This window comes from Euphorbia lathyris, chromosome 2 (assembly GCF_963576675.1).
Source record: "Euphorbia lathyris chromosome 2, ddEupLath1.1, whole genome shotgun sequence".
Classification (NCBI taxonomy): domain Eukaryota; kingdom Viridiplantae; phylum Streptophyta; class Magnoliopsida; order Malpighiales; family Euphorbiaceae; genus Euphorbia; species Euphorbia lathyris.
In genome coordinates this window covers 105824202-105843002 of record NC_088911.1, presented here as the reverse complement: position 1 = coordinate 105843002, position 18801 = coordinate 105824202, and the positions used below count along the sequence as shown (strand labels likewise).

General features: G+C 32.2%; 1 protein-coding gene across 1 annotated transcript; it reads right to left on the bottom strand.

Annotated features, from left to right (window-relative positions):
• Nucleotides 1-2503: 2503 nt before the first annotated feature.
• LOC136219313 (protein ECERIFERUM 26-like) lies at nucleotides 2504-4788 on the bottom strand. The gene is made up of 2 exons (XM_066006679.1): nucleotides 4302-4788; nucleotides 2504-3590 (listed from the first exon to the last, which is right to left on the bottom strand). The coding sequence occupies exons 1-2, from the start codon at nucleotides 4728-4730 to the stop codon at nucleotides 2730-2732; spliced, it is 1290 nt and encodes a 429-aa protein (XP_065862751.1). The 5' UTR covers nucleotides 4731-4788; the 3' UTR covers nucleotides 2504-2729.
• Nucleotides 4789-18801: the final 14013 nt, after the last annotated feature.

Sequence of the window (18801 nt, the reverse complement as noted above, 5' to 3'; positions counted from 1 at the left end):
AGTGAAACTTCTACACGATAGGGTCAAGAGCTCAACCTATGATTACATCATTGATCGTGTGAAAAACCGTCTTGCAGGTTGAAAAGAGAAGAGTCTATCCCTTGCCGGGCGAACGACTTTAATCAGATCGGTAATTTCAACTTTACCTGTCTATACTATGCAAACGTCGGCCATGCCCATTAGTATCTGTAATAAACTTGACGGGATCAGCAGGAACTTCTTATGGGGAAGCACGGAAAGGGGCAGGAAAGTCCACCTGGTCTGATGGGAGGTAGTGAGCCGAAACCGAAACAAAGGGGGGCTTGGCATTAAAAGGGCGAGGCCTACGAACCTGGCTAATTTAGCCAAGTTAGGCTGGCGTATGATAACTGGGGAAAACTCCTTGTGGATCAAGGTTCTTAGAAGTCGTTATGCAGGTGATAGAACGGGTCTGAACATGTTCCGGAACAGAAAAAATAAAAGCCACACATGGAGAAGCATTTTGAAGGGCTTGGAAGTACTGAAAAGAGGCCTGTCAAAAGTAGTGAGAAATGGTAGAGCCACTTGGTTCTGGATGGATGCTTGGGCAGATTTTACCGATCTGAAGAGTGTAGCAACAACACATATTGATGAGTATATGGAGACCTTAACGGTAGCGGATTACTCGTTATGTTCGGGGGGCTGGGACTGGGAGAATTTACAGCAATGTTTGCCAGCGCCAATGCTCATTCACCTCGCTGCTATAGTTTTATTTCCGGAAAATGGTGAAGAGGATAGCTGGTCCTTGAGGTCAGCAAGGTCTGGGGAATTCTCGGTATGAACAGCCTACGAGCTGCAGACAAATGAGGCTTCAGTTGATGAGACCAGTGATATATGGAGAATCTGGAACTTAATTTGGAGTGTATCAGCGACGGAAAGGGTCCGTTTTTTCATTTGGCTGACATACTGGGACGCCATCCTCTCAAACGCGAACCGAGTTCGAAGGAATTTGGGTGATGATGATTTGTGCAGTGAATGCCGTGAGATTGAGTCGACTTTGCATATCCTCCGGGACTGCCGGATCGCTCAAGAGGTATGGATACAGTTTATTCTAGCCACTTGGCATCAGGAGTTCTTTACGACCGACCTTAAGACTTGGATCAAGGGTAACTTAGAAGCTAAGGAGCGCTGGGAGAATATCAGCTGGCCGGTGGTGTTCACTACGGCTTGCTGGTGGTTTTGGAAATGGCGGAACGAAAGGTTATTTGACGCGAGCCATAGGGAGAGGGGAGATAAAGCGAGATTCATATCTCAGCAGGCGAAGGAATTAACAGATTGTAATCAAGGCATTCGTAGACGGGGAGTGGGAAATCAAGACCGTACGGCTGGCTGGAAGCCTCCTTTGGAGGTTTGGGTCAAAATTAATTGTGATGGAGCGAGTAAGGGTAATCCGGGTTTATCCACATGTGGAGGTCTGATCAGAAATAATAAAGGCGATTGGTTAGGAGGATTTATGTGTAATTTAGGAGCCAGCACAGCGGTTCTTGCAGAGTTGTGGGGCGTTTTTTATAGTTTGCAACTGGCTTGGGACGCGGGTTACAGAAATGTCGTCATTGAGGTGGATGCTCCGGATGTTGTCCACCTGATTCAGTCTCAGGGCAGAAGCCATCACCGGTACTACTGGATCATAGAGGAGTGTCAGTTTCTTTTTAAAAAGCAGTGGGATGTCAGAGTTGCTCATATTCTCCGAGAGGATAATCGAGCAGCGGATTGGTTGGTGAACTTCGCAGGTGTTTTCCCGTTAGGTCATCACGAGTGTGATGGGCCGCCTGTAGGCCTTCTTGATATCCTTTGCGCTGACAGAAGCGGCTCTGAGTCGTTCCGTCAGGGCTTAGGTTAGCTTCTCTTTGTTTGTTTCGGAACCTCAGCCCTTCCTCTCAACCAAAAAAAATGAGAAGCCTTTTTAGAGTTTTTATTTTTATTTTTTGGGTTAGTTTTGAATAAATATATTGTAGTTTCATGTTTTTGCATATCGATATCTGTAGTTTTTTTTTTATTACAAATCGAACTTTGTGGTTTGTAAAAATTTTATTTTTAATTGATTTTGCACATTTGGCTAATAAAAAAAATTAAAGTTGTTTAATATCATATTTACTATGGAACCACATTTTTAGTTTTTCAAAATCATCATTTTTTTCCCTCTAAACATTAACTTTCTCTTTTATAAAATAAAACACTTAAATTGTAATATCTTGGCCTAATACCATGTGGATATTGTCCGTTTTGGTCCAAATCCAACACCTTAGGCCTCACTGTTTTAAAACGCGTCTGCATGTATTGGATTCATGCCTTACTAATAAGCCTCAATCATTCTCTCTCTATTTTCGATATGGGATTCAATTCATTTCTGCTCGTATCGTCATCCCTTAGGGTCACTCCTTGCTTAGGCCCTAAGCAAGGAGCGCCCTAAGAGATTAGTTTCTTAATGTAACATTTATAATAATATGAGTACAAATTTTGATGGTTGGTAAAGATATTTTGTTCCAAAAGGTGTCTAGTTGCATAATCTCATAATCCAATACATAAAACTATGAATTAAGATGAATAGATGGAGTACAATACAAATACAAATACTCTTGAAGTACAAAAACAAAACTAAAATCATACAAACAAGCAAGCCCTTTTCATAATCTTATTAGGCAAATTACAATTTCACACCCTAATTAATAAAACATTCATAGAAAATGCACTTAACTCATTCAACCTCACTTTCATGTAAAAAACCCATTCTCTTTAAGCTCAATTTTAAGCTTAGTTGCTTCCATTTCAGGCAAAATCATAGTCACAACTCTTCCTTTATTGCTTAAATCATCACAATTTTGCTTCCATGGAACCACCAAAACAACACCTTCATCTCCCACACCTTGAATACTATAGCTCACAAATAAAGGTTTCTTTTTATTCCATTCCAATCCATACAAATCAGCCCCTCCAAGATCTATAAATGTCAAATTGGCCCCATATACTATATAATCTTGTGCCCCTTCCACAGTATTTTCAATTTGGTCCCTCTCATCAATTGCACAATCACTCAACAATTTTGTTAGTGTTTTCAAATCTGAGTCTATGATGGAGTTTTGGGACTCAACAGAACTTATGATTTGGGTATTGCTCAAATTCCTAATTTTTGAACAATTGGGGTCCTTTTTGCAAATAGTCACTGTTTTAGGTTCATTTCCTTGTCTGATTTTGCTTATAGATTGCCAAATTATGGCACAGATGGACTCAAATAATGGAGCTTTTTCAATATGGGTTTGACCCGAAATGTTTGAGAGCAAATGGGTTAGTTTTGAGTCGGTTAAATAGAGTGAGAATGTTACCATTTTGCAGTCATTTGCAGTTACCCAATGGTCACCAACCGGGTTGACCCGTTTCAGAGAAAGTGGGTTCTTTACGTTGTTGGGCTTTTGTGGCCTTTCTGGTTGTTTTGGGATCTCTAAAGGCCCATAGGACTTAAGCCCAGCAAGGAATAAGCCCCACATGTTAATGCTATCAGAAATACTAAACATGTCTCCAATTATATGGGCCCAGCTCATTCCAAATGATATTCCTCCGCATTTGAACCTTGTTATCTGTACGTACGGATAAAACGTAAGACTGTAAATTTCTGCTACGATAATACAAGTTATAGAGATAATTCATTTAATTTGATTATGATTTTTTTTTTATCATTTAATATAATATATAATTATATGAAATATATAGATCATGTAATATGATTATGACATAATAACTCATTTTTCACAATTCTATACATCATGTAATATGATTCTTTTTTTATTTTATTTTAAATAAATATAAGTGAAATCTAACGTGACCAAATCGGTCAATCAGAACTGGGTCAAGTGGTTCACAGTAGCCGGTTCGAGCGGTTTTGACAATTATGCCAAACCCAATTTCAACCTAAAAAGTACTTCATTGGACAATCAAACAAATTTATATTTTAGTAATTAGAATTTTATAAAGGGAAAGAAAAATGAATCTAGCTAAACGTATCAAATTTATGCTATCAAATTTATGAGCAAAGACCCTGTTTAAGGAAAAAATTTATGTTAAAAAATAAAATATTTTTTGATGTAGCTATAAATTGGAAAATGGAAAAAAAAAAAAGATATGTGACTACTATATTTGAAAGGACAGTAAGCTTCTAAATCTTTTTTATTGACTAACCTAGAATTTCTGTTGACGTTATTTTAAGCAAACAAACACTGAAAAACCATAAAAAGATTTTTTTCACAATATTTTTCGACAAACAAACGAAACATAATATGAAAATATTATACCTGAAGATAAAGTGAAGGAGAAAAAGATAGATCAGGACCCAAAGGTTGATGATAAACAAGTAAACTATCAAGTGAAGAGTCTCTCATTTGAAGCCATTCCTCCACAGTTTTATCACATTGTGCCTCAATCATCCTCACACCACAATCATTACACTTCATGTACGGACGCCCGTCCTCCGCCCTCCAGAACCGTCCGCTGGCTAGATAATAGTCATTGGACCAATAGAACAAATTTTCCTTTATATGAGGAGTGGTTAGCCCTTGGCTAGCTTCACTACTAAAAAAGTACACACCTTTTATGTAATGCAGCTTCATAGCCAAATCAATACCCGTCGGCTCATTGATCAAACCCGAACCCGTGATCCGGCTCGGTCCAACCGACGAAAGTTTGAAGTTGTACAACAACTTATTATCAGTGCTTGAAATCATTGTGAAGAGTGTGAATTTTTTGTGATGATTTTAGAGGTTTTTATATTGAAAATGGGTTTAATTTTGATTTATGGAGACAGTTGAGGATTTTAATGGGGTATAATTACTGTTTTTCTATTATTGGTACAGTTGGGGTAGTTTGGTAGATGAGTGTGTTTCAGATCATTTAAGTTGTTCTTATATGAAAAAGAGTAATAAATTTTAGCCTAGAATAGTTATAGGACTAATTAATAATTATTAATGAATTATAGAGAAATGTCATGTCACAAATTTATAATGAAAACACTTATGTGATCCACTTGGCCCCTTATTATTACTATTTAAATGACACTTTGAAGGTTCTTATTGGTTAGAAACACTTATCAATACTTAATTTTCTTGTCTTTTTATGGAGGACTACATGATTTGTATCATAGAGACACCAAATTTGTATGATCTTGTACCACATGTCAAGTTTATCAATTAATAACTAATTTAGTGTATTGATTATTGTTGTCCATGTGGTTGAATGGATTGTCTATCTACAATTCTACAAAAACAAGGTTAAAAGGGACTGTTGTTCGGCTAACCCATTTCGATATTTAAGTCAGTTTATGAAATGATCGAGGATAATCACAATCAGTAAATACAAAAAAAAAGTAATGTAAAGTTAATAGAATGAATTAAGTTAAAAGTATTGGCTTCCGGAAACATTTTACTTCATAAGGAGGATATGCAGACTCCAGAAGGTTGATTTGCTCTTCATCCAGTCCACATAAATGCAACTGTTAGGGCACGTTTCCTTGTGTTTTTGGGAGCCTTTCGAGTTGACGATGGTTTCTCCTTGTGCGCTACATGTCGTGGTATCACGATTTTTGAAAGGGTGCGTCGGGGGCATTTAATGCTTCTTTAATCATTATAAATAAGTAATTATAATACTCGTTGTTTCAGTTGCCTCCCAACAGTATAAAAGGGGGAGAGTTTGTTGGAGAGTTTCTTTTACTTCTTGCCTTTTTGTTGTCTTGCCTTCTTGTCGGAATTCTTCTTGGTTATTCCTTCTTTTAAGTGTAAGTGTTTCTTCTGACTTTTTCTTTTCTAGTTTTCCTTTTTCTGGCTATGGCTCCTAAAATACCAAACCCTAAGAAAACCTTTAAAACCGATAAGTTTGCTGAAAAGAAAACGACGGATAAAGTTCATCTACGAGGCTGAAGAGAAGTCTTCTGCGTTGACTAAGATGAAGATTCAATCATTTCTTAAAGATTATCCTAACATGTGAAGGATAGATGTGTGTTTTCCTATTACCCCAACTTGTCGGGTAGCCATTGATCGTCGAGGTTTTCTAGGTATTCATACCGAACATGTGGAGATGACTTGCAATTTCCTCTCATGAGTAGTGTTGAGGATATTTTGAGGCCATTCACATTTTATCCCTCCAAAATTTCCATAACTCCTGGATGGAGTTGCTTACTTTCACCCGTAGAGTAGCTTTAATTTTGTTGTCTTTCTTTTTGTAAAGAAATATTTTTAATGAAGTAATTTTTTGATTCAGTTGTTTCTCTTGTCAATTTTCGACTGAATCGTTTCTGAGTTTTTACTTCGATTTTTGTGCTATGATTTTTTCTTTTAATCGAATATATGTAGATTCGAGCCTCGGAGAGTTTGAAGTTGTTTTATGTGTTCAATAGGGTTTTGTTGAAGTTTTTCTACCAGAGATTGTGATCAAAATCCTTCTAGCATGCATAGGAATGACTTTTAAAATAATCCAAGGAAACTTTAACAAACACACTAAAGTCAAAGTGAATATATAGAAATGATACAATGTTATTACTTCCTATGTTCCATTTATATAAGTCATTTTAGGATGTTTGATACAAATTAAGAAACACAATTAATATAGAATCAAATTAATGAATTTACGTTGGTTAACTGAAAAAAAAAACATCTCATGTAATCGTTGGAGAATAAGTCTTGAAATATTTAAAAACATTGAAAACCAAGACCAAAATGTAATTTTTGGATCGAAAAACTAAACTAAAAAATCTTGAAAAACTACAAAGACTTATATTTTGGAAAAATAAAAAATCGCTTTCTAAAATGACTTATATAATGGAACAGATGGGGTATTTGTTTGATTGAAAAATATACCTAACACGTATTTTCATATTGTTTTTAGATTATTAAAGATAATATATATTCTGAATTTAAATAAAATGATTACACGTCTATACGTTGTCATTACCACTGTCATCTCTTATTCATTTCTCTATTACTTTTTACTATCTCTTCTTATTTATGTTTTAGTTTTAGTTTTTATTTTTTTATTTACATTTTTTTTGTTTTGGAATCTATATTCTTTATCGAAGTTTTTTTCCATCCGATCTAATCTGTTAATTATATTTCTTTCGTTTATACTTTGTTCTGTCTTAGTAAGAGTAGAAAATGTTCATCTTATCCATAATAAATTTGTGTAGTTGCAAACAAAGAAAGGGTTCGGATCGAATATCCAGAAAAACCTACATGGTCAAGAATGGATTGCAGCAGTTTTTCAACGGGATTCCACTTATGAGAATGATATGATTTATATTTTATTATTTTATTTGTACCTTTTATGGCTTTTAATTACTTTTTGTAGTCTTTTTTTTTGTCTATTGTTTATATTGGTACCGAGTTTTATTCCTCTTACTTTCTTATTGTATTTGTACTATTTTATCGGCAAAAAGCATCATTAGGTCCCTGGTCTTTCATTTTTTTGTTCAATAAGTCATTTGGTTTTTCATTTGGATACATTAAGCCTCTGATCTTTTTTTTTATCTCATTAAGCTCTTCGTGACTAAATTAGTAAGTTGTGAATATGTAATTATGTTAAAAAGACGTTATTAACTTCATATGTATTTGAAATTATTAAAAAATATATATTTTTACAGTTTGAATTAAGGTTTTTACAATTTTCTTATAACCAAACAGTGAAAAAATACAAATTTCGAGTGCAGGTGTAATAAATAACAGTCTGTTAACCGGATTTTAGGTTCAAAATTACTCTTTTTTTATTATCAAAGGTTTAATGAGATTAAAAATAAATGATCAATGGCTTAATATATTCAAATAAAAGATGAATAACTTTAATATGATATTAAATAACTTTAATTCTTTGAAATTTTTTATTTTAAAATTCTTAACAATCAAATTTGATAATATGGGATGAATAACCTGTTAGAAAATGATTAAACCAAAAACAAACAAACACAGAAAGAAAACATGAACAGTAAACAATAAATTAAAAAGGAAAGAGTTTAGACAAATCTGAGGCCTGTATTAGCAGTTTCCTTAAGACAGATGTTGTCGCTATTGACAATCGTCTCCTAGGATACAAACAGATATCAATAACAATAATCGAACGGTTTCTAAATTTTCCACCCCAACTCGACCTAGCAAGCGAACTCTTACCGAGTGTATAATAGCTATCACCGGAGTAGAACAAAACAACACGTACAGAGACAAGAAATATTTAGAGAATAATTTTTCAAAAGTATATTCATTCTGATAGCTCCATCATGTATATATAGATCTTGAATAGACATGTCTGTTCTCGAATGAACACGACTATTCATGAACAAACAAGACTGTTCATGAACTGACACGACTAATCATGAATGAACACAACTATTCATGAACCAGGATGACTATTGGAATTTATACTAATTTCATTTATATATATAAATTTTCCAACATAACCGTTTATGAAATTTTTTATTTTAAAATTGTTAACGAATAATTTGACAATATGGGATGAATAACATTTTATGAAAGCTTTTAATGGCATTACCTACCACATTGATTGAAAGGAAATATTTATGTCGAGTTGTCATAGATACCTACTTCTCCATATCCATAAATAAATAAATGGAAACAAAATCTTATTTTTATATAGAGTACTCTATTTAATTCATCTTTCAATTTTACATATTCATTCCTAAGTCTATCATAGGAACAGCAATTAACATCATTCTTGGTTATCGACATTCAATTCTTTTAAAAACCATAACTTATTTATTTGCATTTCATATAAATATTAGAAAGTGAATCCACAGACTTTTTTCACATAGTGATACGATTGATTCTGTGCGGGAAAGTACTCAATCGGTTGAAGATAATTTTCTGACGTTTAAAACAAGATAAAAAGATGATCAGAGTAAAATTGTTGACCGGTAATAGTATCATTATGATATTTAGGTTGGTAAAGTATAAAACAGAATACTGAGCAATTGAGAGAATAATTACAGTATATTAGTGTATATGTATTTTGACTTGTGAATAGGGACGGGTTTGAACACCCACTAGTTGCTAGAAAACGATAAATTTTTTTATGGAAATTGTGTATGGTTTTTAAATTTTTTTAGGTGAAAACATGAAAAATATCAATTTGTCACCTATAAATCACAAGATAAATTGAATCCTAAATCCATCACTGCTTGTGAAGTCTTATTCTATTTATATGGAGCTTAAGGGTGGGCACCTTCAATTAGGGGTGTTCAAAAACTGAACCGAACCGAAATAACTAACCGAACCGATGAATTTCGGTTTTTCGGTTTGATTTTTCTGTCTATTAGGTTCTGTTTCGGTTTTAAATATTAAAAAATATCGGTCGGTTCGGTTTTTATGACAAAACTAGTCGAAAACCCGTGCGATGCACGGGGTATGAAAATTTTATATAATTTAGATAAATAAATAAATTGACATATTTACTTTTAAATAATTTTATATCATGCTATGAAAAAAAATTATATTATGTATATTTGAAATTAATATATATTTTTTAATGATAATTCAAATTAAATTAATTTTAAAAATAATTCACTATTTTTTTTATAGAATTTTAACTAAAGATGAATGATTTATTTATTTTTACAAAATTCAATGATTTGTATTTTTTAAGAATTTTAATACATTTTCATATTCCAAATATTCTGTGAAACAATAATAATAAAATAGCAGATTAATTAAGAAATATATTAGAATATAATAAAATACCAAAAATTGAATTAAACTATAATTAAAATTAAATATTATATTTACGATACAAAAGAATTACAATATAAGTTAAACAAAAATTGAATTAAACTACAATTAAAATTAAATATTATATCTACGATACAAAAGAATTACAATCTATGTTAAAATTGAAGCAACATCAATATAGTATTCTATAAACTATTACAATCAATACTTTTCTAATGTTGCATATGAAGCAACTTTATCAATTCAATATGTTACATATAAAAAAATAAAATTCGTAAGAATTAGTCACAAATTCATCTTGATGATAATTATTTTGGTTGATGGAATTTCATGATCACCAAGTATTCGAATTCAATTATTCATTCTGCTACAATAACCCAATATATCTAATAGAATCGGTTTAAGATGATGATTTCTCCTATTTTCATCTCGTAATATCTCATCAAGACATTCGATCAATTTGTTCTTCATTCTTTCACTATATAAAATATCGGCCATACTCGCAGATATCACTTATTTGACTTCATTAATATTTTCTAATAATTATATATTCTTGAATTTTGTAAGTAAGAAAAACAAACAAAAGAATTGAAAAAAAAATGAAGGGACAAAAAAGATAATTAGGAGAGAACCATCTTCCTCTCGGGTTTTTTTTTTGAAAATAAGAGAGAATGTCGAGACATAAGCGTATAAAGAGGAGAGTGAAAATATTTTTTGCCCATTAATTAAACATTTTATTTTTTCTTAATGAAGTATTAAGTCCATAAATTAATTTTAGTTAAATAGAATTAAATCGCAATTGTAACCACTCAGTATTCAAATAATAATATTTTCTTAATTAATATTTTTCAATAATTTGTCCTATGATCATATTTCATTTTCATCTGTTAAAAACTCTTGAAATACTAACAATTTTGTACGAACCATAATATAATAGTTAAAAATTATATAAGCCAATGTTGTAAAAGCAATTATCTCAATATCCATAATTAATGTACATTTTTAGGATTTTGAGCATCAAAATTTATTTTTATTTACCTTGATTCTGAATTCGTATCTAGCATAATCCACATTCTTCAAGAATAAACATCTTATCAAGCGTATTAGACGCTTACAATCTCCTTGTCTAGAAAATTGAGAAAAAATAACTTCTTGATAATAATAATAATAATAATAATATAACATAATTTATATTGAAATAAACTTCATTGTAAGTATAATATTCCAATATCTCTTTAATATTTTATTTAATATGTCTCAAACTTCAATGAACAACTATCGTGTGAAACTTTATATCTATTTGTACCAAAATGCATAAAAATAAAAAATACAATCCATATTAATTAGCTAAACTCAAACTAAAAAAATGAGTGGATTTCAACATGTTCCGAATTAGAAAAATTAATCTAACTTCAATTAAAACTAAAATTTAGTTCATAAAAAGCCGAAAATCTAAATTTTAGTTAGAGTTAACAATCAAAACGATAACACCTAGGAACATATACTAAAAAAGAATGCAAATATACAAAATCTTTATTTTAGTCATTTTGAAAAATAAATAAATAAAAAAGAAAACATGGATAAGGTAGCGAGAGGTATGGAATCTGGATAACGACAGAAATGGAATTTCATCTCTGAAAGATGAAACTATAACAACAATTGTTTAATAAAAATAAAACAACAGCACAATTGAGAAAGCCAAAAATTGAGTTCATATAAAGCCGAAAATCTAAATTTTAGTTAAGAGTTAACAATCGAAATGATAACACCTAGCAACATATACTAAAAAAGAATACAAATTTACAAAATCTTTATTTTAGTCATTTTGAAAAAAAAGACAAATAAAAAAGAAAACATGGATAAGGTAGCGAGAGGTATGGAACCTGGGTAACGATAGAAATGGAATTTCATCTCTGAAAAATGAAACTATAACAACTATTGTTTAATAAAAAGAAAACAACAACACAATTGAGAACAAAAATAACTACAACATATGAAAAAAAAATCGAATAATTACCTTGAGAAACATAAGAATTTCTTGTAATTTTTGACGCTTTTGTGTTTTCCGGTTTTAGTTGTTCATGCATCTTCTATTTCTGTCGGATTTCTTCAATTGAAGCTATCAGTTTGAAAAAAAAAAGACAAATAAAAAAGAAAACATGGATAAGATAGCGAGAGGTATAGAACCTAGGTAACAACAGAAATGAATCTGAAAGATGAAACTATAACAACTATTGTTTAATAAAAATAAAACAACAACATAATTGAGAACAAAATAACTACAACATATGAAAAAAATCGAATATTTACATTTGGAAATATAATACTATCTATCGTGACCAATCTATCATGCTATCTATCATGCTTTATATAGAAGTTTATTTGTGACTTTTGGATTTCCTTTGATTTGTGTTTTTTCATATTCTCGTAACTCTTGCTTTCTTTTATTATTTTAATTAATAGGCTAGTAATTATTTAATATATTATAAATATAAATTTGTTATTTTTAATTAATTAAATATTTTTAATCTGATTTTTTACTACGTTGACAACTCATCAAAAAGACCTCTAAAACACTTATTCTCATTTCTCTCTGCTTCCGTAACTATATGTAGTATAGATAACTAAATTAACCAAACCGATCGAAATAGAGATTAATTAGATTTATAATTTAGGTAGAGACTTTATATAACCGAGACTTTGCATTTTCCTCCGACCATCCAACTGGTGTAACTATTTATAATTTTTTTCATCAATATAAGGTCTAATACATTAATATTGTTTAACTAAGAAAAATACTTTAATACTGTTCAAACTTTGCACTAATACTGATAATCAATAACAATAGTACAATTTATGGTTGTAATGTGAATTATGGTGGTAGAGTTTAATTTTAAATAACTTTGATATCTTTTTCTTATAATTACTTTTTAATAAGTTTAATTTTTAGTTTTTAAACTTTGCTTAAATTTTATGTTGCGTAACTATTTTTAAAATTTTAGATTAAATTAAACTAATTCAATCTGACTTTAATTCAATCTATGAATTCCGCTGCTCCCAACCACATCATGCAGGCTTGTCAGCTTCCGAATCCTGTGCTTAATGATCTTGATAAGATTAACCGAAGGTTCCTGTGGGGGGAAGCTGCGGAGGGAAGAAAGATCCACCTGGTGCCTTGGAGTGAGGTTTGTCAGCCCAAAGATTCAGGAGGTTTGGGCATTAGGAGAGCTAAGGATAATAATAAAGGTTTATTAATGAAACTCCTTTGGCGTATGTGGCAATGCCCCTCCTCTCTCTGGGTTCGCCTTCTTTATGGTAAGTATCGAAAAGATAAGATCTTTGGGGGCCCGAAAGAGAGAGTTATCAATTGTTCCTTCCTCTGGAAAGGGCTTAGCGCCGTTTTTGCTGAGTTTTGCTCGGGGGTTGGTCTGGATGTGGGTAATGGTAAGTCCATAAGCTTCTGGTTTGATACCTGGATTGGGGATAAACCTTTAGTGGATGTGTGCACTTCCCCCCCGCCTAGTGATATCCAAAACTGGAGGTTAGCCGATGTGGTGGACTCTGAAGGGGACTGGGTTTGGCCTAAATTTGATTCTTTCTTTAGCCTTGAGACTCTCCTTAGAATTAGAGGAGTGAAGGTGAGTAATCAAGAGGAAGACATGGATAAGCATTGCTGGGCGCTGACTAACAATGGAGTCTATTCTTGCAAATCTGCCTTTGAAGCTTTTTCCCTTAACAGGACTGATAATCCCTCGGATATTTGGAAGACCATTTGGTCCCTTAAAATCCCCTACCGCATGAGGAGCTTCCTGTGGCTGGGCGTTAAAGACAGATTACTTACTAACTCAGATAGATACATAAGGCATTTGGCGACCTCTGGAGCTTGCGGTCGATGTAGAGGCCATGTTGAATCGTTGTGCCACGCTCTTAGGGATTGCCCTAAGAGTGAAGAGGTTTGGAAGAAAATTCTCCCTCATCATACTTTCTCTTCCTTCATGTCCCATTCTGTGAACGACTGGTTCTCAGATGGTATTAGGGGAAAGTTATTGTCTTATATGGAGCATGGGGACATTTTCTTTGCCATTATCTGTCATCAAGTGTGGAAATGGAGGAACGAGGAGATTTTTGATAATAAAGCTGTGCTTTTGCCTAACTTAGCTGAGTTCTTCTTGAAGAAACTCTCCTCTATTATTGATAGTTTCAAAGGTGAGTCCCTTGCCAGATCTTCCCCGAGTAGTGATGTCCACCTCGTGAGCTGGAGCAGGCCGAGAGAGGGGGTTGTGAAGCTGAATACTGATGGTTCCTACCTCAGTAATGGTAAGATTGCTGCCGGAGGTGTTCTTAGGGATGCGGGAGGCGCCTGGCTTTCTGGGTTTACCCAGAATTTGGGTTTGGGTTCTTTCTTTTCCTGCGGAGCTCTGGGGCATTCTCTCTGGGATCCAGCTGGCGATTAGGCTGGGTGTTAAGAGGCTTTCTGTGGAGTCAGATAACTTGGAGGCCATCAATATGATTTTGGGTAGTCATGCCATGGGTCTTCATAGCCGCAACCTTATTAAAGCTATTAAGAGGCTTAGCCCCTCATTTGATATCCTTGAGTTCAGCCACATTTTCCGGGAGCAGAACCGTGTTGCAGATCACTTGGCGGCGGCAGGCCATGAGGGGGTGTTAGGTGTTTCTACCCTTACCGTTCCCCCTATCGCTCTTTCTCCTCTTCTTTTAGAGGATAGGATTGGGGTTAGCTTTCCTAGGCTAATCCCGGTGTAGTTGCTTGTTTTGCTTTGCTTTCCTTTCATTTTCTACCAAAAAAAAAACTTATAAAATTATATATATTAATTTATATTTTATTTTAACTATTTAGTGTGTTAAAACCAAAAATCGAACCAAACCGAATCGAAATATTCAGTTTGTTTCGGTTTATTAATATTATTCGGTTAGGTCTAGTTCTCATTTTAGGTGTTATTCGATTTTCGGTAACCGACTAATGAACACTCCTACCTTCAATCGGTGTAAGAAACTTTTCTTAGCTTCCACGGAGAATAAGTGTACTACTCTTTTGAGTGGTGGTCGTATTTTAAGTAGTTATAATATAGGCCTAATACATCACTAGCTCCCTGAACTTGTCCAAAATAGTGGATTGGCTCCTTGAACTTTGCAAGTATCTCACCAGCTCCCTAAACTTGCTTATTTCGTATCACCAGCTCCTTAAACTTTTTCATAAAAGTAGATTAGCTCCCTGAACTTTGCAAGTGTCTCACAAACTCCCCAAACTTGCTTATTCTGTAACAACTAAATACAAAAAACATAATATTAACTCTCGATCCTCATCCATTCAATCTCTCAAACCTGCAACACTAACTGTCAAACCCGACCTAAAATAAGATCAGATAAGACGGTGAAACACTACCACTGACTTATTATATAAACCAGTAGCAATATCTCTCAAATAAAGAGAGAAATCAAAACAAAAACCAAATTCTGGTTTAAAGCTAAAATGACCAACATATGTCGTTTCTAGCCTAACTTTTTCATACGGAGTCTGATTAAGGCGATTCAAAAAACCCTGGAAACGTAAGACAAAAATACAGAACTTTCATTTAGGACTCTATGACAGATTTGGCCTATATCTGGTTGAAAAATGCATCACAAGATTCAGATATGAATCTGATTTTTCCGCATCACCTATATAGACAATTCTCTAATATCTCTAGCTCAAAGTTATGACTTACTCATAACCCATATCACACTCAACTTCAGCTATATATATATATATATATATATATATATATATATATATATATATAATACATACCAAACAAAAAAGACACTACCAAAAACAAGATATACAAGTGTCCTTAAACATATACTATCCAAATATATGTACATGAACAAAATGGATGCAATACCCTAGAGACGACTTGAACCCCGTAGCTGTAACCGAACCTCGCCCTAGGATCGAGTACCCCTCTCAGTACCTTGCATTTCTTCGCCTAAAAACATTTGGAAAAAATGAGACAAAATCTCAATAAGAAACTATCAGCTATCAAAACCAACTTTACTTAACATAGCTACATATATATATTTATAAAGGATTTAATCAAAACCTTATAAAATATACTCAAAACTTAAGTTCATAATATAGTCAAGGTATTAAACCAAAAACATAAAAACATAAAAATATTGTATCCATGTTTGAGTTCATCCCCTTATATTTCAGTCACAAATCACAACATACATGAAACGTCTCTTAACATTGCCTATCTCATATGGTCTTACCCAACACTTCACTGACATACCCAATAGGTCTTCAAACTATGTATACAGACCATATTTCTCACTAAATATGGTTTTTAGATTCAAAACCACCAAACCGGACTACTCTTAATGGATACTAAACATTTTATTCCATATATATATATATTGAAACCAAAAACGTATATGTATATATGTATATACTTCAATTATTTATAATCAAACTCACAATTTTTCCATTCTCCAAAATATCAATTCTTAATCAATAAAAATTTCAAAGTTAATCAACCAACGAAACCTCAAACCAACATAACCAAGTAAAATCTATAATTCACATATAATCATAGTCGATAGCTTCATTTGAACTATAATTTCACAATAAAAAACAAAATCGTGAAAAACTCCAATTTTACAAAATACCTGTATAAACCCTAAGATATCAATTTCTGAAAATTCTTTGATTATATATATATCTATATACATAAAACTCAAACTATAGTTGCTAGTTACTTACCTTGGCTACTAATTGAAGAAAATACATCCGTTCAATTCTCCTCTAAATTCTGTCTAAGACGTTTCCCCTCCAAACACTTCCGAAACTTAAAAACTCTTCGGTTAGGACTTAGAACTATGCATAAGAATGCTATAGTTTAAATTTCAAGTGATTCGAACAGTCAAAACTCCGTAAATCAAAGAAACGGTGGAGAAACGGTTGAAGAACGATGAAGAGGCAAAAGGAAAACAAAAGAAATAGAAAGAAAAGAAAAGAAGACGGTCGAAGTCTGGCGAATTTGGGATTTATATCCCAAATTCGGCAAATATCATATTTGATCCTCCATCTTTCTATAATCTTTTAAAACTTACCCTAAACTTTTAATTTCCACATAAAACCATCAAATTAACCTCAAACTTTTCCTATAGCACCAAATAAAAATTACACATCCAATAATTATAATATATATTAATATCTAGGTATAAATTCTAGAAATTTAGACACGGACGTGACACTAACTCTTATAATAGGTTGAAAGGTAGGAGAATCGAAAAAATTATCTCTCGAATAGATGAAGCCGTATTTTCAGAATTTAGGTTTAATAAGTTTTTGTATTTAGTTGTTACATAATAAGCAAGTTCATGGAGTTGGTGGGACATTTGCAAAGTTCAGGGAACTAATCTACTTTTATGGATAAGTTTAGGGAGCTGGTGAGACACTTGCAAAGTTCAGTGAGTCAATCTATTATTTTGGAAAAATTTAAGGAGCTAGTAATATATTAGGTCTATAATATATCTGAATAGACAAATATGGTATAATCTAATATTGGATATAAATATAAAAAATTACGGATATGAACGTGACAGTACAGTTGCTACAATAAAACTTTTCAAATTATCAATTCTATTTTTAACTCCAAAAAGAATTTTTAACAAATAATTATTTATTACCATTATTAATTTTTTCACATACCATTTATTCTTTTTATTATTAATTAAAATATATCCATAAATTAATTTTTATCATATTTATAACTTATATTTTTTAATTCGTGTAATGTTTTTTAATTGTGTGTAATATTTAATGTTTGTCTTAATATTAATTATATACATTTTATTATGACTAGATACAATTTTTTCATAAGTACAATTGAATATTTAAATATACAACACATAATAATAATAATAATATAAGTATTATTATAAATTTTAATAACAAATAAAAAAATTAAATAAAATTAAAATTTATCCAAATATTAAAAATATACACACAAAATTTAAATAACACTACAATTAAAAAAAAGTACAAATAACATATAAACCAAAATATAAAATAAAGTAATACTAAACTTAACTCTATATACTTAACCAAAAAAAACTTAAATCTACATAATAAATTTAAATTTTAAAAAAAAAATAATTTAAAAATATTAGTTGCCTTGCAACAAAGATGTCACAAGGTAAAATGGTACTTTATATAGAGAGTATGCAGCCATCCTGATTTCTACTTGATCTCGTTTTTCTTCAACAATATCAAGTTTTTTTCGTAGATTTTCTTCATTATCCCCTTCTATAGAAGATCAATCGATACTCTTATCTCCACTAGAACAAAAGCTTCTGAACCATACGAAAGGGAGAATGGAGTTTTAAGTGCATCTAGTCTTGTTTTTAGCTCGTGGACATTATTTCTATTTGTAACTTGGATCATCTCATTAGTTTGAGGATGGGAGACTGAAGTAAACCATAATTTGATGTGCAGGTTTCTGTATAGGTTCTAAAAGTCTGGCAATCAAATTGTTTGTTGTTATCTTTTATTATTATAGTATGGGGAATTTCATACCTACTGAGTAGGGATGGCAACGGATAGTATACCCACGGGTACCTGACACTATCCGACCCTAATGGGACTACCCGTACCCTGTATAAAAGGGTATGGAACGGGTATGGGATCAAAACCATTATCCGTTAGGGTAATGGGACGGGTATGGGAATACCCTATAGGGTACCCGGTACCCGTTACCCATCATAATTTTTTTTATATTAATAAACATCATTGTTTTTTAGATGTAAGACGTGAGATTTAAACCCAACCTTTTATTTTCAATAATTGAGTGATACCACTAAACTACTTTATTCTTATTAATTAAGGTTCAATTTGTTTAATTTTTAGATAGATGATTTATTAAATTTATAGTTTGTTAAATTTGTAATGTTTTTATTTTATTTATTGATTTTTAACGGGTAAGGGTACCCGTGGGTACCCACAAATTAAATGGGACAAGTATGGGATCAAAACCATTACCCGTTAGGGTAATGGGACGGGTACGGGTAATTA